This window comes from Furipterus horrens, unplaced genomic scaffold, assembly GCF_987537825.1.
Source record: "Furipterus horrens unplaced genomic scaffold, mFurHor1.1.pri manual_scaffold_9, whole genome shotgun sequence".
NCBI classification, from domain to species: Eukaryota; Metazoa; Chordata; class Mammalia; order Chiroptera; family Furipteridae; genus Furipterus; species Furipterus horrens.
The window spans coordinates 74,288,592-74,309,675 of NW_028327179.1; the positions used below are offsets into that span (position 1 = coordinate 74,288,592).

A 21,084-nucleotide genomic window follows, 5' to 3' on the forward strand; every position below is an offset into this window, starting at 1 on the left:
TTTCCTTCTGGAATTCCTATGATATGGATATTATTACATTTCATGTTGTCCTGCAGCTGTCTTAGAACCTCTTCAGTCTTGTTCAGTCTTTTTTCATTTTGTTGCATTGTCTGGGAGTTTTTGTGTACGTTGTCCTCCAGCTCGCTGATCCGATCTTCTGCTTCCTCTAGCCTGCTTTTAATTCCTTCTACTGTGTTCTTCAATTCAGAGATCGTATTCTTCATTTCCTCCTGGCTCTTATTGATAGCTTCTATGTCCTTTTTCATGCTCGTGTAATTCTCTGTGAGTTCCTTGTAGTTTTTCTGGAGTTCCTTGTAGTTTCCCTGGAGTTCTTTGTAGTTTCCGCTGAGCTCATTCATCTTCTCCATAATCCATGTTTTGAATTCCATATCTGATAGTTCGCTCCCCTCTCTTTCATTTAGCACTCTTTCTGGGGATTCTACCTTTCCTTTTGATGGGAGGTTGTTTCTCTGTCTCCCCATTTTTGTGACTCCTATTGTTTGTTGGTGCTTCTTAGAGTGATCTGCACTTCCTGGATCTGCCTCTGGTGGCATCAGATCATGTACCAGTCTGGCCCTAGGCAACCTGTTGGAGACTTCCAGGGATCTACTGCTGTTGTCTGTCTTCTTTAATTGTTAATCTATTCAATCTGTGATTAGCTGTCAGGCTTAAGGACCGTGGGTATGGCAGCTTCATTCCTGTAGGCAGGGCTTTTGCTTCCCCTCAGGCTGAGGCCACTTGGAGGGGAATGGTCTACCCGCAGTACTGGGGATGAGTCAGCACTGGGACCCAGTCAGCTGCTCCTCCAGTTCTCCCCTCAAAGCCACCGTGCCAAACTCTCCACAAGTGTCTCCAGTCTTCTCTGCCTTCCCTCTGCTTGAGCCCAGGGTAAGTGGTGGCCAAAATATTTTCATATGTGATTCACTTAACAGTTCTTTTTCTCCTGCTGTTTCTCTCTGGCTAGCAAGAAACCCTGTGGCTTTTCGCTTTTCACAGCTGATACTATTTTACTTTCCACTCTGTTGCTGTAGGCTGGAAAGCCTAGCTGGGCGTTTAGACTCTGCCCTTCTCAGGGGGAATCCCCGGTTGCTGAGCTGTTTCTCAGTCCCTTCAGCAGCCACCCGCGTGAGTCCAGGCAGCCCTTCTGCGTCTCCGCACTCCCTACTGGTCAAGTTGTGATGTAGCGGCCTTTTCTGTCTCTCCGTGGTTATAAGACTTCTTTCCAGTTAGTGTTCTGTTGGTTATTCCAGATGATTTCTCCAAAATTAAGTTGTAAATCCAGACTGGTCCTGGGAGGAGGTTAGTGTAGCTTCCACTTACTCCTCCGCCATCTTGGATCCTCTTCCTAAGTGATTCTTATAACTCTGAAATGTTGTGTGAGATTTTTCTTCTTCCTTTCCATTTAAAAGATTTTTTAAATTCTAATCTTTTCAAGAAAAAAAAAAAAACGAATGAAATCTGAGATCAGGCCTCAGACAAGATAACCAAACTACTGTGTAACTAAAAATCAGGTGCCTTTAGACAAGGCCATTTCCATCCTTACACAATTAGAAATATAGTAAGCAAGAAAGCCATGTTCTGTGGTAGTTAAGAGTGTAAATTTTGGATCCATACCACTTGGGTTCCATTCTACCTCTTCCACTTTGGACAAGTCACATCTCTGAATTTTATCTGTGAAATGGAGCTCATGAGCACTGAGAACAGTGCTTGCCCTTCTAGCTATATGAAGTGCAATATAAGTGATTATTATGTAAAATTTCACTCAATGTTTCTTAATAACCTGATACAAATTCATATTCTGTGATTTTTGCCAACTTATTTTCTTTTACTTCTATAGGGAATTATTTGGTTCAATATCTTGTCTTTTTCTCTATTTATGTCCATTAAATACTAACTCACCATAAACCCATGCTTGCCCCTATTGTGTAGATAAGGATTCCTGATTTAGTGTCTGCTTTTACAAACTAATGTTAGAAGCTGGGTTAGAGTTAATTTTACCTCCCAGCATCTTATATACCAGCAGTCATTGCTGAGTCATGTGAAATGAGGAGGAAAATTGTAGCATAATTTTCTAAATTAAGGACCACCCTAAATGTCATTATAAATTGGGCTTGAGATTTGTGTTCCCAATCTATCTTTCACTGAATTAATCTGCTTGCTAAATTCAGAAGATCTCTGATTTGGACTTCGTGTCTCATATTCCCCAGCAAGAATCCATGTATTTAGGGGCAGAAATGAAAATTATTTGAAACAAATGTACTCTTCCCAGATAAGATTTTTAAAAATTTCTTTTTCTTAAGCCAGAGCCTTCTGGTTATACAGACATTGTCAGAACTTTTTAAAGACACAGAATCTGAGTCCAAATTCCTAGTGAGCACACAAATGTAGCAATACAAGGTGGGAGCATGTTTCAAAGAACCAGCTTCATATTTATAAACTTTCTGTTTCATTTATGACTAAAAATTTTTACTTTTGAGAGGTCTAAACAAATGACAGCTTCCAATTACTCAATGCAAGCTGCTTAAAGTAAACTGTTGTTTAAAGTTTGATGGTACCATGTAGTTTTGAAATAGGACCTAGGCCAACATAAAAAATAATTCTTCCTCCTTTAAAAATAACCACTTCTACCATCCTCAGTAAGGAGAGTCTTTTCCAAACACCAATATATAAAAACTAAATGAAATCAAGCAGTGGCTAATAAAAACCAGGCAGAAATCCTAATAGGAAACTCAATATAATCAGTTTCTAATTTGTATTCCTTATAAGAGTAAAATGTAATTCAGGAGATGTTTTGTTTGAAGCAGGAAAACAGAGTGTATTTGCTATGGGCAGGTGTGCATGATACCTAGAATGCTGAGCAAAAACAATAGAAAAGAAACAAAAGTTTGAGAGAAGAAGAGACTTAAAAATATATAACTTAAGGTAAATAAAATTTATATAACCTTAATATTTTATATTACTGAGACAACCTAAATTAGTTTATAATGAACTAAAACTAAAATTACACTAAACATAATAATATATTTTAAGTCTTTTTTGAAAATAAATTATTTTAGTATTTGTAGCTTTATTTTATTTTATGTATATATTCTGTGGAATATACTTGTAATGTAGAGGTTTTAGGCATTTAGTTGTTTCAAAGCTAGAATGATAGATCAAGATTTATAGCTACCACCTAATGTTTGCATTCCATCTGTTTGATATTGGACTGAATCCAGTGCGTCTTTTCATAAAAACAAAATCAGATTACATGATGCCTGACCCAATTTGACAAAAATCCAACTAAAATTTATAACTGAGATAAAAGAAATAAGGAACAATAAAATAATAAATATTGGTTAAGTTTATCAAATAAATTACACCAAGGTAGCTTTTTTACTCAGTAATGAAATGAAGAAAATCTATATTTCTGGAAAACAAACTGCTTTATAAAATGTTCAAGTTGAATAAAATAATACATTTTTTTATTATTTAATTCAAGTAAATTACAGGAGGAGAGAGCTTCTACAGTATGTATGCATTACTGAGTTACAAGCTAGCAAAATAACCTTTAGGATGTAAGGAGGTCTTCTCAGAATCCAAAGATATACTAGTTAAAATATTTCTGACTTTTAAAACTGAATTCTAATTATTTATGCCTGTTTCATTCATATCTAATCTCCAGGAGCTTCTGAACTGTTGGGGTTTCTGGGAACCTGTCTTATTTGCTGGAATGGCCTGTTGATTTTAAGACCTCATCTGTTCTTGAATCACTCTTAACAATGATCACTTATAAGCATCTCATAAACCATTCTAATAATTAATATTTTTAAGTTTCATATGGTGCAAAGCATTAAGTGTGTTGATTTGATCTATATGTTATGGCTAGGGCTTATAATCAGAGAAGCAGATGTTACATCTTAGAAAAACATATCATTCACTTTCACAATTTACAGAAGAGTTTCCAAGGACTCTAGAAATATATACATGCGTTGCCACAATTCAATACTAGGATGTTATAAATCAATTATAGGAGGCTTTGCCTAGGCTAGCAATTGTTTCAACATCAATTCTCTGCCAATATAATTAAAAGAAATAATTAAAAGAAAAGGTGGTTTACCAGATCTGTAAGCTTTACCTAAGGTCATCATATGTATACATGGTTTTAAAAATAAAGAGAAGTATAGGGAAACAATGGGAACAGGGTCTCAATTCAGTTCCACTAATTTAGTGGGAAATCCATAGATTTTAGAGCAGAGTCTCCAGAAAAAAACACTGTATACCACCACTACTAGTTGTATGCTATTAGCATAGTAATTAGTGTTTAGTTCCCACAAATTCAGGATGCCACTTATTAATGTACACATTTGTCCTTTTTCAGGTATCCTGGTTTTGCTACAGATTCAACTGTTGCCTTACTTATAGGACTCCTATTCTTTCTTATCCCAGCTAAGAAATTGACTAAAACTACACCTACAGGAGAAACTGGTTGAGTATTATTTATTATTCTGAATGAATTTGACAGAATTTGTGTATTTTTTATACACAAAATTCCACTGGTTTCAGTTAGCACTTTGAACAGAGAGCACGGCCATGTTGACATACATCCTGTTTGTGTACTGCAAACACCTGCTCCTCTTTTTCAGGCATTACACATCCTTCTGTTATAAGAAGGATCACCTTACTTTGCAGAAGTGAGAAGTAGATTTTCTTACACTCCATGGGTAGAACTCTGCTATGAGTGATACTATTTAGTCCATGGTAAGCCCACTCCCTCTATCATAATCAAAACAAACTTACTATTGATGACAACATAGGAACAAGAACTTGGAAGTTATTACTTCATGTGAGCCCTTGGTACTAGATGCCGAGGATCTACTAAGGTGAGGAGTTTCAAGGAAAAGAGCATTTACAGCCTCATAGTAGTCCTGGAGAAAATGCAAATCAGCCCTTAACCTAGCCCATATCCTAGTGTCACAACTGAAAAAAATATTCAGTGGGAATGTTCATTGTCTTTATAATACATGGACAAAGAGCTGTGCATGTTTATGTGAGGATACCCGCCCCCCCACAACACACACATGCTTCTTTTTTTTTAAGTATATTTTATTGACTATGTTATTACAGTAGTTTCAATTTTTTCCCCTTTGCTCCCCTCTGCCCAGTACCCCCTTCCCTCCAGCAATCCCACCCCCCTTAATTCATCTCCATGGGTTGTGCATATACATTCTTCAGCTTCATCCTTTCCTATATTATTCTTGACTTCCTCCCTATTTTGTACTTACCAATTATGTGTGCCTACTACCCAAAGTCAAGTCATCTTTCATCACTATATATTTGGCCCCCTTTACCCTTTACTGCCACTCCTACCCCCTTTCCTCTGATAACCAGCATACTGTTGTCTGTGTCTATAAGTTTCAGTTCTATGTATATCCCACATATGAGTGAAATCATATTGTTCTTAGCTTTTTCTGACTGACTTATTTTGCTTTGTGTAATATTCTCAAGGTCCTTCCATGTTGTTGCAAATGGCAGTATTTCATCCTTTCTATGTCTGAGTAGTATTCCATAGTATATATGTACCACATCCTTTTTATCCAATCCTCTGTCAAAGGACATTATTGTTGTTTCCATGCCTTGGCCACCATGAATAATGCTGCAATGAACATAGGGGTCCATATATCTTTGTGAATAAATTTTTTTGAATTTTTCAGGTAGGTTCCCAGGAGAGGGATTGCTGGATCATATGGTAACTCTAATTTTAGTGTTTTGAGGAACCACCATACTGATACAACCACTATAGAGTGTGGTTTTTCACTGTTATTTCTTCTTTTCCTCCTTTCCTCCTTTTCTTCCTTCCTTCCTTCCTTCCTTTCTTTCTATTCTTTTCTACCATTCTTTTTTTCTCTCCCTTGCTTTCTCTCTCTTTTGGAGGGGCAGGGGGAAAAAATACTGAACCTGCCTCTCAGCTTCCTAAAGTATCTGAGCTCAGCAGCACTTTGCTGCTTCAAAAGACACACTTATAGCAAACTACCCCATTCCTGGCACATCATATATGCTCTGTAAATATTATGGAAATTGATCAGAAAAATGGCAATAATAAAATGCTTGAATCCACAGGAAAAGAAGTCTTCCTTAGTTAAAGGCTCACTTTCTTTTTTATTTTATTTTATTTTTTTACTGAGATGGAACTGGGATTCATGCTCTTCTTGGATTGACTCACCTGGCTCCTTGAATCAGAATCAATAAATGACTGATGAGTCATATTTCTAAGCCATGATAAGTGTAAACAGTATAACATAGAAATAAATGCCTTTTGTTCTTCACTGAGACTAGAACATCTCAAAGTATATTATAAGGAGATGTTGAAGTACAGAGTAATGATTCCTATGAGACCCTGAGAACTCTGACCATTGCAGTCAGAGCCCCATGGCCTGGTAGGGGCAACTGTTGAGGAACCAATGCTTGACTTAACACCCTTGTTTCCCACATCTGAATCCCACTCAGAGAGAGTGTTGCCTCTTGTCTGCCATTCTCTTTCTTCAACAGTTTTTCTCCCTGATAAACTTATTCATAGTAGGTTTAAAAATGGCAAATGATACATAATATGTAAAATTTTACATGAATGGTACATTTCAAAGATGTTTGTATTTTAACAGGCTATATAGCCTTAATTCAAGTAAGAAAAAGCAAAATTCAGTCAACCATAAAGGCTAGGTTTGGGGAAATGTGATAGGAAGGAAGCTTATTAGTAACTATAGAATCTCACTTAGAAGGCTTCCTGTACACATAAATGTTGAATAGGCATAATGTGTTCATGGATGACCTTATTTTTCAACAAATCTATGGAGCCATCAGAACCTAAATGTCAAGAGAAATCTTTAAGATAATTGCTTTATGAGCATTTTAGGGGTCTCTTAAATGATACTTAAATTATTTAACTTGAACTTTGAATTAACCTAGAATCCCGATGAATCTCTTATAAACCCCCTTATGATTTGAAAAACATAAATAAAATATTGAAATAAATACTAGTGAATAATAATGCTATACCAATGCTATTAGAACCACTGGACTATGCCAGACATTTTGCATAACAAAGAATAGTATAGTCCAATGCACTATGTTACTAATGGTAGGCAAAGATGTTAGTGGAATCAAGTGAATGAATAGCATTATAAATGACAATGTTATAATGTATCTATGTTTGTTTTATAATATAATCTAAAGGACTTCCCCAAGTTATAATTTTTTTTAAGTTATATATGTTCCACCTAGGCCAGGTAGAAATTGCTAAAGTCCAGATCCCCTACCTAAAAACAATCTAAGAATGTTAAAACCTTCTTGTTACATGGCTATTATGATAATGAAGAAAAAGTATCCTATTATTTTAAGCAATAGTAACTATAAGTTTTTTGTTTTGCAGTTGCTTTTGATTACTCTCCACTAATTACTTGGAAAGAATTCCAGTCATTCATGCCGTGGGATATAGCCATTCTTGTTGGTGGAGGGTTTGCCTTGGCAGATGGCTGTAAGGTAATAATCTGTGTCTAAGATATTTAACAATTAACTAGGCTGTTCCAAAGGAGAACACAGAGACATTTGAGATTTTGCAATACTCTACCTTATCTTATCATTTTAACGATGCAGGTTCCAATAGCCATGCATAAGTACAGCACACAGATGAGGTGAGATCATAGCTCAAAACATTTTACAGGCTACAAGAATAAAACATCAATTTTCAATAATGTACCAGCATGTCAAAAGAAAGAAAAGAAAGTTAGAATACTTTTTATTTTTAATCCTCATGCAAAGATATATTTTTATTGATTTTAGAGAGAGGAAGGAAGAGAGAGGGAGAGAGAAACATCAAGGTATGTCCCCTGAAAGGGAATTGAACCCATAACCTTTTGGTGTATGGGTGTGATGCTCCAACCAGCTGAGCCACCCAGCCAGTGAAGATTAAAATTATTAATCTATTAAATAGTACCAAAAAACCAACTTAATAAGAAAAAATTATAGCTCTGGCTGAGTTGTTTAGTGGTTGGAGTGTCATCTCATACACCAAAAGGTTGTGGGTTCAATTCTTAGTCAGGGCACATATCTAGGTTGGAGGTTTTGTTCCTGGTTGGAGTGCATATAGGAGGCAACCAATTAATGTTTCTCTGTCACTTTAATGTTTCTCTCTTTCTCTCTCCCTTTCTCTCTCTCTAAAATCAATGAAAATGTTTCCTCAGTTAAGGATTTAAATACAGAAAATCATAAAAGTCATGCATAGAGTGACTCCTAGTGAAACATTATTTTGTTTATATATTTACATTTTTTCATGATGAATTTGAGCAGCTCTCAGAGTTAGTTCTCTGCAATACATCATGGATCTAATGTTTTCAAAGGAGAATAAGAAGTAATAGTAATTTATTACATTATTTGTTTATTATATTATTTATTACATATTAAGTATATTAAAATTACTGAATACACATTTATTGAATAAATTCCTGAAAGAATTTTACATAACCATGGCTAATATTGTGTTCTGTCTAATTTTAGGGAGAAGTAAAACTACCATGAGGATTAGAGTTGGCTATTTCTTTGGCCTATCTACCTTGTCGATATAAAGTAGAAGTCTGGGGAGGTCATTGTCTCTCAAAATTGTCCTGGTTCATGAGGTTGCTTCAAAAATTCCATGAAAATCCTCTTGTCTTTGGCAAATTAAAAACCCCTCATTTCTGTATTTTATAGCCTTCTGTGAAATACTCAAGGCTCTTAGCTGTTCTATTTTCTTATTCCGTCATCAAAGTAAAAAAGATTGTGAGAGATGTTGTGTCTAGATGTTCAGTTTCTGGGAAGTTAAATCTTTATACTTCTCAAAACAAAAAAAAACTACCTATTCTGTCTCATCTTAATAACCTATAGGGAGACTGATTTTTGCTTCTGACTTTATTGTCAATTTTTCTGTATTGTATTTGGATACTGAGCTTTCAGCAATAAAACTTAGTAATAGGTGAAATTCTGAGTGCCACTTGCAAAGTTGTTTCCAGTCTATATTTGGCTTGCCTTAGAGACTGCTCAAATATAAATGAGAGAAATATAAGACAAATACAGTTTTCTGCTAGCCCAGCAGTAATGAGATCTGAGTTCTCTGAATCAATAACTTTCATTTCTGTGCCTGCTCATCTGAATTGTCAGGTAATCAGAATCAGCAGTTCTGACATTGTTGTGAACTTTATCTCACCTTCCCAGAGTATCCGCGTGGACTGGACACTCATAGTCATTGTAAAAGCATTGGCCATAGTCTAGCAAAGTCTAAGGAAATGAAAAGGTGTGGACTTAGCCTGATGCAGTAGGCTCTCTTGCTGGAAGGATGGGAAAACCATGGAAGGAGGTCTAATTTGCTATGAAAATCCTAGTACTACATTGACTCAGATTTCTGTGGGTTCCCCAGAATAACCCTATCCCTGAGAGGTGAGGTTGAAGCCACGAGCTTCAAAAATCTGGTTATGGGCAAGTATGCCCCTAGAAACTAATTTTACTAAGATTTGAAGACAATTAATTTTTAAAATATTTTTCCCATATTATCATTAGTTTGGCAATGTCCAGAAGTAAAGAACACTTCTAATTGGGAACTGTGTGATAGCAGCTACTAAAAAATTCACAACATTGCAATTCCTTCTCTCTTAAATGCTGCTTAATATGTTTTAAAGTGATTAGACTCTCAGATGAGCTTATAGTCACTTTCAAATTCTTATCAGTGAATAAGTCCTCCTCTTCTTTTTCTACACAGTCCTCAAAATTTGTCTCCTGAGTCAAACATGGAAGACTACTATTTTTCTCAGATTCCCCACTGAAATGGCAATAACAGAACCAAAATATTGTCAGTCTATAAAGATAAAGAGTTTTTGGGAAGAATAGTAACATATAAGATATGTTAATAAAATTTAAAAGATGGAAAGAGGATATTTGAGGGGCAACTAACTTTGTTCTGTAGAAATAGTAAACAAAGATGAAATCTATGGGCCTGAAAAAGGATAGCCAACAAGTAACAAACTATTTCATCCACTGATTCATCCATTGGAGACTGGAAGAATTTAGAAACTGGAAACATTTTGACAGAAAGCTAGGGTTTAAACCAGTACTAAAAGTAGAAAATGGTTTCAAAAGTGTATAAAGAGCTTTGAGCGTCACAAATATTCTCTCCAGTCCTGAATAGACAGGCAACTACTCTTTATCCTCCTTAGTAGAAAATTTGAATTTACTCCGTAACAAAATTAAATCAATGAGACACTGACTCACAGCTCAGTCCCCTACCATAAAATATGCTCTTCATAATCGTTGCCCAGGCACCAAGAGCTTTCAATCATTATTTTGTTTCCTCCCCTTTACACATGAATAGACAGTCTGGAGTCATCAGATACTTGGGAAAGCCTCTGATACAATAATCAGTAATAAAGAAGAAAAATTGAAAAGAAACACATAAAAGCAAAGAAGATGTATGAAACAAAAGAAAGTTTTTTAAAATTATCATTGATGCCTCAGAGAGATTTTAAAAACATTAATGACATGAAACTAAAAGAGAATGTTACTTTTTACATAAAGGATAGAAAATAAGAAAGACCCACTGAAGATGAGAAATATTGTAACAGAAATTTGAAAATTCAGTAGCAGAGTTAGAAGATGAAGTCTGAACTTATCCCAGAAAATAAAACAAAAAGATGAAGAAAGTGTAACATACAAAAGAGATTAAAAAATTAGAGCATCAATCCAAAATATCCAACAGCCAACAACTAGGAATTTCAGAAAAAGAAGAAAAAAATAAAAGAAGTAGAAAGACATTTCAAAAAAAGTAATAAAAGAAATTTCCCAGAACTGAAGACTTTGAAATTCTGAACTGAGAGAGCTATGGAGTGCCCCATACCAAAGCATTTCACGTGATGGTATAATCCCAATGGTTTCCAGAGATGGAGTGACAATATGTGAAGAAACCTATTCCAGCAGCATCTAATCAGACATAGAAAAAATCCATTCTTAAAATACATGTAGTTATATTATAGGATAAATGTGTGCTAATATGACTTAAATGTTAGGCAGACTTTTTTCCATCTAGAAGTCAAAACCAAAAAACTAACAAAAATATGTCAAAATGACAAATCGTCGTCGTCGGCAGCCATCCGTCTCGAGAGACGATGGTGTAGCTTCTTAAGAGTCTATCTGCACCGCCGAGAATGGCTGTGCAGTCCGACTCGGGAGTGACATGGTATCTGTCTCCTCCCGTGTTGAATCGACATCTTGTGATGACGCTGAAGCTACAGAGCCTGGGCAGGGTAATATGGAGGGTCTGCTGTTGCCCATGCAGCAGACCCCCCCTCTCTTCGCAGCTGAAGGGTCCAAGGGAAAGACGGAGTCAATACAGCTTGGGTTCAGGTGCGCCGCAGGAGTTGCCGGTGTTGACTACAACGTCAAACCGCCTTAGGGACTCCGGCTCCGGATTTTCTGTCGGGGTTTACTCCCTTAGCCTTTCCCCTGAAGAGGTATGCCGCAAGGCAGCGGAGGTTTTTTGGAGTCAGAGTTTTCCTTCTCTGATGTACCCTGACTGGAAGATCGAACCAGCGACACTTAGCTCGCAGGCCGACGCTCAATCCACTGAGCTAAACCAGCCAGGGCGAGAAAATGACAAATAACATATATAATATCTGGTATCCATATCTAGGGATGTTTTACCAGCTTTTGATCTGCTTGTAATTAGAGCTTTTCTAAAGGATGCCAATACTACTTTGACATTGGCATAAAAATTCATACATCCAGTAGCTCACTGAAGTGTCATAAATGGAGGATTTTCCCTTCCATTTGTCAGGAGGGGTGAAAGGAACAGAATAACAGAACTATTAACTTGAGAACAGCTGATTTCTTTGTACTGCTACAATGAATCAAAGATCAGAAGGTCATCAGACTTTCTGGCTGAGTGATAACTCTTTCAAGTCTAGAATTTTATAAAAGCAAAACTATCAAAACAGTTTGAAAAGAAAATAAAGAGGTTTTCAGACATGCAGAAACTAAAAAAAAAAAAAAAAAAAATTACTCCCCATGCACCAGTTCTCAGAAGGGCATAGAAGAAGGCACTCCACCAACACACCAGCATTAAAAAGAAAGGATTCCCATGCGAGAAGGAGGTAAAGAGAGTACGTAGTACACTTGAGAAGAGAGGTCTCAGAACAACAGCAGCAGACTAGATATAAAGGGCAACTAATCTAGATGGAGTAGAAGGAGGGAGTACTCCACGATGGACATCTCCACGAGGGAAATTGAAAAAGAAAAACGACCTATGTGTTTGTCTGCTTGAGCCTGGTTTTCCAATTTTACTGGAGAGTGTGCTAAAGAATTAGTGATAGGTACTTAGAATAGCAAGCAAAGAATGAGGCCATTATTCCCTGGAAAAACAAACAATAATAAAAAAAAAAAAGAAAAGTAAATATAATCACAGTACACTAAGTGATTGGGTGTGAACAATATTCATATAATCATAATGGTAAGCTTTAAATATTGAGTTAACAAAATGTTGATATATGAGTGTAAAGGAATGGAGGGAGAGGAAATGTATGTATGGTGGATGGTGTAAGAAAGCTGAATGCTTACATAAGTCAGTAAATAATGTCTGAATTTGAAAATTAGGAAAATTTAATTTTGAAAACTACTATAAATACCTAAATATCTCTAAATAACATATTGGGTCAAAGCTGTTGTCTCTAGGGAAACTATATAGGAGTGGAGGGAGGTAGATCAGAAGGGCTGCTCTTTTCTTCAAGCCCTATAATAAATACTACTTGACTTGTTAAAATGTCCACATATATTAACTAGATAAAATTTAATTTAATTGAAAAAACTAGGAGACAATTTAAACTTCCTAAAGAATTTGTACTGTTAAAATAAGAATAACTGATATTTTCTACATGCCAAAGCCCTTAGATCTACCAAACCAAAGGAATATGTGAAAAATTAAAATTATGGTTTAGAAACTGAGTTCTTAGAGCAAATAATGCTTTTTATACATTTAAATTGTATCTCTTAAAATGAATTATTAATGAATAACAAATATTGCAAACTTGTTTTTTTAGGAGTCAGGACTATCTCAGTGGATAGGAAATAAACTATCACCTCTAGGATCATTACCAGTATGGCTAATAATTCTGATCTCCTCTTCACTCGTCACATGTTTAACAGAAGTAGCCAGCAATGCAGCTACCATCACTATCCTTCTCCCAATATTAGCTCCATTGGTGAGTATCTCATTTATCCCATTTATACTCTTCATCAAAAGAAAAATGTTCTACTTGACTTGTTCTCATCTTGTGGTATAGAATCATTTCGGGCCCTAATGATCCTGCTGGAAGTAACTTATAGAGTGGTCTTGGTTTGCATTAATACCTTTTAGGACACCTCAGCTCAAGAAAACTCTTTTCTTCCATCAAGCAGCAGGATCTTAACCACTTACTTTTTCTCCACCCAGGTTTTTATTTGCAGGGAAAAGGGAAGATTAACCTATATATATTCCAGCTATAAGACTCTGGGCCTCAATGTTTCCTGGCAACTTCAGTATTTAGACGTCTAACTCTGACACTTCTTCAGAAGATTATTTCTGAGAAGTGCTTCATATGATTTGCAAGTGAATGAAGATCTAGGCTTATACTTCAGGCTTCAAGCTTAAATATCTTGGAGATAGTTCTCTATTACGCAGGGAAAATTTTTCAAAGATAAGTAAGAAGCAGATTTGCAAGGAGAGAGAGGGAGAAATTGTCTTTCCTTCTCCCTACCTAGCTAGCAATTGCAAGAAATAGCTTTAAGTAAATGTTTTTCTTATTAGGATAGATGGGTTTGGTGAAAGGAAGACACTTTAAATTAAGAAGAATTGCCCTTCAGAAACTTTTCTGCTACTGGCTCAAGGGGCATATGTTGGCGTTCTTGAGCTGCTGCTTCAAATTAGAAAACTGTTCAGAGTTTAAACTGTCAAAATATATTTTTTTCTGGTTTTTAATTCTCAGTATAGAGCATTTAGAAAATTATGTGATGAATTAAGAATCATAGTAATTCTTCTTCTGTGATGATCCCTAAGCAAATTTTAAATTATATCTGTCACAGAGGCAGGAAAATTAATGAAATGACGAGAAGAGCTTGTCAGCCGTGTGCTTATCAAGTTACTTTAGACTTTCTGAGCCCTGGTTTCTTTATCTGTTATTTGGGGCTATACTAGCTATTTCATAAGGTCATTGTGAAAACTGAGTTATATAAATGTACATATACAGTTTATTATATTATTTATACATTATTTATAATATATGTAAACTTGGTATATTATATAAACACATATTTTATATATGTGAACATAGCATAGCACTTAGTATTCAATAAATAATAAATGGTTGTTTTTATTTAGTTTTTTTTGAATAAATAAAACATTATTTTCTAAATAAACTGAGCTATAATACTTAAATGGACAATAATAAACATATGAACAATAAGAAGAGATGCATTCTAAAAAATATCCTTGAAGTTATAACTGCATGTATATATATAATTTTATGTCTCTAGGTTTCAATCTGCTTCTGGGAAAGCTTATTATAATTTTGTTCCTTTTGATGCTTGGTGCATCTCAAAATTTTACTTAGACTCCTTTTTATCTTTTCTAACAGGCTGAAGCCATTCACGTGAACCCTCTTTATATTTTGATACCTTCCACTCTGTGTACTTCATTTGCAGTCCTCCTGCCAGTAGCAAATCCATCAAATGCTATTGTTTTTTCCTATGGCCATCTAAAAGTTATGGACATGGTGAGTAAGCTGAAAGAATATTGTTAGATTCAGTGGCTGGTTTTTGTGTGTGTGTGTGATGTCTTAAATTCTCCTTTGGCAAATTAACCAACTACCATAAAAGCATGGCTTGAGTTCTGCTTCTGAGAGTGATTGTATGATGGGCCACAGAATCATTTTTAAGAGTGATAACAGAAGCAATCATGTCATTGAATTTACATTCAAGAATACAGAGATATAGAATGTATCAGTAATGCCCTGAAAGAAGGAAGAGAGCATAAAGTATGCCAAACACAACGGCTTAAACTTACACAGCAAGATTAGATTTAACTTGACCTAGGCAAATGAAGATATAGGGTTAATGAAATTTAGCAGTCAAGCACTGTGACTTGCTATCACAAATATTTATGCAATTGACATTTGCTCTGAAAGAGACATGAGATTCAGTGCCTGCCTGATGAAGTCATCTTGTTCTGATTCTAATGGCAACACCTAAAATGCAAGCACAGAGAAGTAATAATAGAAAATTTAAGTGACAAAACACGCACATTTTTGCCAAATACAAACATTGTGATAGTCAAAAACTAGCTTGAGAATATTCTAGTCTCCCTTCAATTTTGATTGCCAACTTCCAAACCAAAACAAACAAGAATATAATAACCAAAGTAAATTCTATGAGTTTGACATGCAAATGTAATTCCAAGTTAAATCCAGCTCCCTTTCTTCCACATGGGTTGCAAAAATCCTGCAAGGTAAAAATTCTGGAAATGCCTCTATGCAGAAGTTATGTAATATCATTTTGGTAAAGAAAATGTGCATAACATAAGCAATGTTCTATGTATGTGAATTTAGAAAAAGGTTCTGGAAATAAATGGGTAGCTTGCATGGACAGAAAAGGGCCTCTCTGTAGTAATCACTGCTAGATACCCTCCTTTTGCTTTGAGTCTCCATAACTTAATTCAGAGAATGCAAAGATAAGCTTTCTTCTTGAAGAGCCAGATAGTAAATATCTGAGGCTCTGTGGGCCATATGGTCTCTGTCACAACTTCTCAACTCTGCCATTGTATCACAAAGCAGTCAACAACAATATGTAAACAAAACTTTATTCACAAAAACAGTTCATGGGCAGTAGTTTGCCTGTTAATGGATAGGAAGCAACTTTGAGATTGTTTAACGAACACCAGAATCATGATGTCAGAGCTAGAAAAATGGGAACTCTAAGAAAGATGAATAGATGTGGCATTATTAAATCTCAATAAGAGAATACTGAAGGGTAAACTATTAATAATACTGACTTTGAAGGATCCAGTTTTCATATAGTGATCTGAACTTTATCCACAAAATACAAAACCACAAAACTCAAATTGTGATTTAACATGAAGTGGTAGATTTTTAAAGGGATTTTTCTCTAATCAGAATGACCAGTAAGTATATTCCTAACAGGAACCTCTCTGAGACTCTTCAGGTAAGTGGCATTTAGTTGGGGACAGATTCTCTTGTGACATGAGTGGAAGAACTCCTTGTTTTATGAAATCAACATTTTATACTAATCATTTAGTACACCTGTAAATATGACAGATACCTTCTGTAATGGTATTCCAATTCTCCCATAGGTTTTCTTTTTGGAAGACTGACATTTATGCTCTTTTTCATGTTCAAGGTTAAAGCTGGACTTGGCATTAAAATTGTGGGTGTTGCTGTGGTGATGCTTGGCATGTTCACCTGGACTGTGCCCATATTTGACCTCCATACTTACCCTTCTTGGGCTCCTGTAATTAGTAATGAGACCATGCCATGATAACATCAGTGCTATGGCCATCCTGTGGTGAGTTTTGGGAACCATTGAGGATTCACTGAAGAATTTATCTCTGAAAAACTGACATTTGAAATCAGTCCTGGTGTAGCTGCTGCAGTTTCAATGAACCCCCAAAACCTGTTGTCATAACTCAGAGTCCACATTTCCTTTGACATGTAGCCAGAGTTTCTGAGTGCCTTCATCAAGAAGCCCACGGTGTGATTTTGCTCATGGACCACTATGTATCCTGCTTCATCATAAGAATGATTTATAACTTAACCTTCAAAGAGTTTAGGTCATTTGCTTCATCTTACAGTTTGGGTTCAGTATAACATTTCAAATACCAATTTATTATTTGAGAAACTTCTAATGAAGCTATTAAGTAGAAAATAATATATGCAAGTTAATTAGGTACTAGGATAAATTATTTCTCTAGTGTTGTTAAAGGGAATTTTCTGAAAAACCAAAGCTGTGGTCATCCAGTGGTACAAAAGTAAAGTTTAAGTTAAATAAATGTGAATCCACTAAACAACAGAAAACTCATATATAAGGACCAATTTGTACTTGACCCTATGGTTAGAGTAATATGATCTCAGTGCACTGAAAAATACATTTTGTACATGTATGATTTGCACGATTAATACAGTATTGTTAGGAAAAAAAAGCTGAACACTGTAAAACTATTAATGCACCTATGTATATATGTATAACAATTTTATGTGTGTTTATCTTAGAAATACATATTGTGTTTATTTTATAAATACATATCATCTTATATAAAAAAGGGGATTCTGAAATTTAAATGAATTATCATTCAGTCTACATATGTAGAAAAAAGTCACATAATTCCATTATATCAACATTGAAATGAAAAAACGGAAGGAATACAAAGAATGAAAAATTAAAACTATTAATGTATTTACAAAGAGAAAAATAAATTATTTATGGGCAAACCAAAAAGAGAAAAGAAATGAACACTCAAACAAAAGTAGAAAGAAGTAGCCTTCTAGCTCTCAAGATGTGGAAGAATAAAGTCTATTGGCATTTCAAAATTAGACTAAAGGAAAAAAATGACAATCAAAAACAAAAAGGACTTGTGTACAGTTAAAAAAAAACACCTTTGCTATGTTTTATAACTGCCCCTTGAGCCAGTGATCCCACTTCTGGAAATATATCCTAAGAATCCCAAAACATCATTTTGCAAGAATATATGCATGCATGTTGATAGCAGTGTTATTTACAATAGCCAAGATCTGGAAACAGCCCAAGTACCCATCAGTGATGAGTGGATAAAAAAGCTGTGGTACATTTACACATGGAATACTATGCAGCCATAAAAAAGAAGAAACTCTTACCTTTTACAACAGCATGGATGGATCTGGAGATTATTTTGCTAAGTGAAATAAGCCAGTCAAAGAAAGACATATACCATATAATCTCACTTATATGTAGAATGTAACGAACAAAATAAACTGATAAAATAGAAACAGAGGCATGGATACAAGAAATAGACTGACAACTGTCAGAGAGGCAGAGAAGAGGGAACTGAATGAAAGAAGGTGAAGGGATTAGCCAAAGAACATATTTTCATAACCCATAAACACAGACAACCATGTGGTAATGGACAGAGGAAAGGGGATTCGGGACTGGGTGGAAGTGGCCAAAATGGGTAAAAATGGGAACATCTGTAATAGTGTCAACAAAAAAATAAAGTTTACTTATATACTTGGCTCATTAATATAAAAACATGATTAAAAAAAAACCTTTGTCATTGTTTCATTTTTATGAAAGTTATCAGACCTGCTTTAGTTTTTTTGTAAACTAGATAAAGATGAATTTTTTAAAAAGGAATACAATTATTTGAGAAATTATATGATAGATTACCCATTTTTATTATTTGTTTATTAATCAATCAATGTAAACTTAATCATTTCTTTCAAGGAAAAATTTGTCCATTTAAACCTTAAAATATAATATTGCTTCTTTGTGTATATTTTCTATGTTCGTTCACCTGTTCCTTTCCCTATCATATGTTACACATTTATTTATGATCAATAGTATTTATTACATTTCTACTCTCTTCTAGCCATTCAATTTATCACTGTTGAATTATATGATGTATTCATTTTTATGATGAAAAGATAAAATGATTTTTCAGATTATAATGAATAAATTTTGCTCTCAAGAAAATAATATAAACATTTTAGCTTGAATTATCTTAATGAATTACTTCCAAAAGCTGCCAGCTGAGTACAGGAAAAATAACAGTCAAAATTTGTTTAAGTGAGCTACCTAGTTCTCTTGCTATATCTTTTATGTTTGGTTGCTATATCAAAAATGACATAATTCACCCATTTCACATTTCCCCAATTTACATTAAGTTCTCAAGCTCTTTTAGGTTGAGAGTTGCATACTGTCTTTGAAAGTTTCCAAAAGACAGCCTTAACAGAAGATCAAACAAATCTTTGTCCTCTCACTCTGTGGTAGATAGCGTTTTTGTTATCTTGATCCTTACTTAGGGTTAACTAGAAACCTCTGTCACTGTAAATCCCAATACTTTACTTAGGATTAGATCTTGTCTAGGTAAGAGTAGCAATTTCACTAAGTACCTATGTACCATCTGTTTATCTGAGTACCAAAAGGGTTTTACTGGCCTATGGTCATCCTTCACTCACCTCAGCTCTCTCTGTAATGTCAGCATCTCTAGATTTCAGACTTTCTTTCAGATGCGTGCATTGTTTCCGCCTTATTTGGTATGCAGAGTTTTGTTTTGTCCTCTTCAGCCTGGGAGGTGAGGAGTACACTTTTAGCCAATAATACTAGTTAAACCTTTTCACAAAATTTGGTAAAATAGTACCATGGTATATTAATTGTATCTTGATATGTATATATATAAAAGGTTATTGTTAGATATATAATATCTCTGACATGCCTAAATATTTGATAAAAACTTTGTAATTACACATTCCAGAGTTTTCTTGGTTTAGTTAATGAATGACTATAATCTTATTAGACCTTGTGGATTTCACCAAATTAAATTTTTTTTATTTTCAGGAGGGCAGGGTAGTACTAGCAGTTAAAGAGTAAATGAAAACAAATAGTATCTGTTTTATTACTCTAACATAATATAAAAAGGAAATAGTTAAAATTCTTATTCAAGGGCAGTGTGAACCATGTTATTCCCAAATGAAACACTTCAGTCAAAATTAAAATTTACTAATTTTTGGGAATTCAAATATCAAAAACAGAGTCACAAGTTAGGGAATCCAGGCAGCCTCAGGAAGCTGAGAATTACCTCTCAGAGAAAGGAAGGAGAAACTGAGGCCTTGGTCCTACAGTTTCATGGAACTGAATTCTGTCAACAACATGATAAGCCTTAAGGTATATTCATTTTAAGATCCTCCAGTAAAGAACATAGCTCTGCTGACATCTTGATTTTAGTCCTATGAGACTTGTTTTGGACTGTAGCAATTTAAGATAATAAGTACTGTTTTAAGCCACTAAATTTGTGGAAGTTTGTTAAGGCAACAGTAACAAACAAGTACAATAAGGAACAGGAGACTGAAAAGTGACCAGATAGCTATGAAAAGGTATCAAATAAAAACTTTAGATATAAAAAGTATAGTGACAAATTAAAAAAATAATGAATAGGTTAAATAGCACACTATAAAAGACAGAAAAGAAAGTACGTGTACTTGAAGACCCATTTCAAAAAATAGTTAGAATGCAGTGCAGAGATAGACAAAGAAATGAAACTCGGGGAGGAAAGTTATGAAAAATGCAAACTAGAGTGATAATTATGACTTGTTTAATCTGCATTTGAAAAGAGGGAAATAAAAGGAATGAGAAAGACACAATCATTGAAGATACAATGGTGAAGTTTTTTTCTAATTTTATTTTTTTCTTTTTCAATTATAGTTGTCCCATTTTCCCCCTATTACTCCCCCCTCCCAGCCCACCCCTTCTCCCACAATCATATCCCTCCCCGTTGTCCATGTCCATGAGTCATTTATACTCATTCCTTGACAATTTTTTAACACTACTAAAAGAAATCAAGATTTTCAAGAAGCATTATGAATCCAAAGCAGGATTTAAAATTTTAAAAAATGGAAATCTACACTTACCTACATGATAATAAAATAGTAGAACACTCAAGAAAAAGAAGAGATAATAGAGAAAGAAGACAGGCTACATATAAAGAACTACATGTAGACTAAGGCTACCTCCTCAAGAAAAATTGAAAACAGTTAAGTATATTCAAGTAATAAAACAATAAACTGTCAAGTTCGAATTATTTATCTAAAAAAATCTGTGTTTCAAGAATGAAAGGAAACTAAGGAATTTTCAGGCCAACAAAAAGTGAAATAGCTACCATGGACCAAGGCTTAGGAATGTACTTCTAATGCATGTATCAAAGGAAAAAGAAAAATAATTAAAGAAAGATGCATGAAAATAAAAAATGTGGAGTAACCAAATTCATAAACACATGCATTAAAAACACCAACAACCATC

General features: G+C 34.8%; 1 protein-coding gene across 1 annotated transcript in view; it reads left to right on the forward strand.

Moving 5' to 3' along the window:
• Positions 1-18,297, forward strand: part of SLC13A1 (solute carrier family 13 member 1) — a 129,177-nt gene extending 110,880 nt beyond the window's left edge. The window contains exons 11-15 of the mRNA XM_090287415.1: positions 4,361-4,467; positions 7,406-7,515; positions 13,089-13,250; positions 14,661-14,798; positions 16,438-18,297. Of these exons, the coding sequence (XP_090143541.1) occupies positions 4,361-4,467; positions 7,406-7,515; positions 13,089-13,250; positions 14,661-14,798; positions 16,438-16,575 (655 nt within the window). The 3' untranslated portion in view covers positions 16,576-18,297. The remainder of the gene's footprint in view (positions 1-4,360; positions 4,468-7,405; positions 7,516-13,088; positions 13,251-14,660; positions 14,799-16,437) is intronic.
• The last annotated feature ends 2,787 nt before the right edge of the window (positions 18,298-21,084 follow it).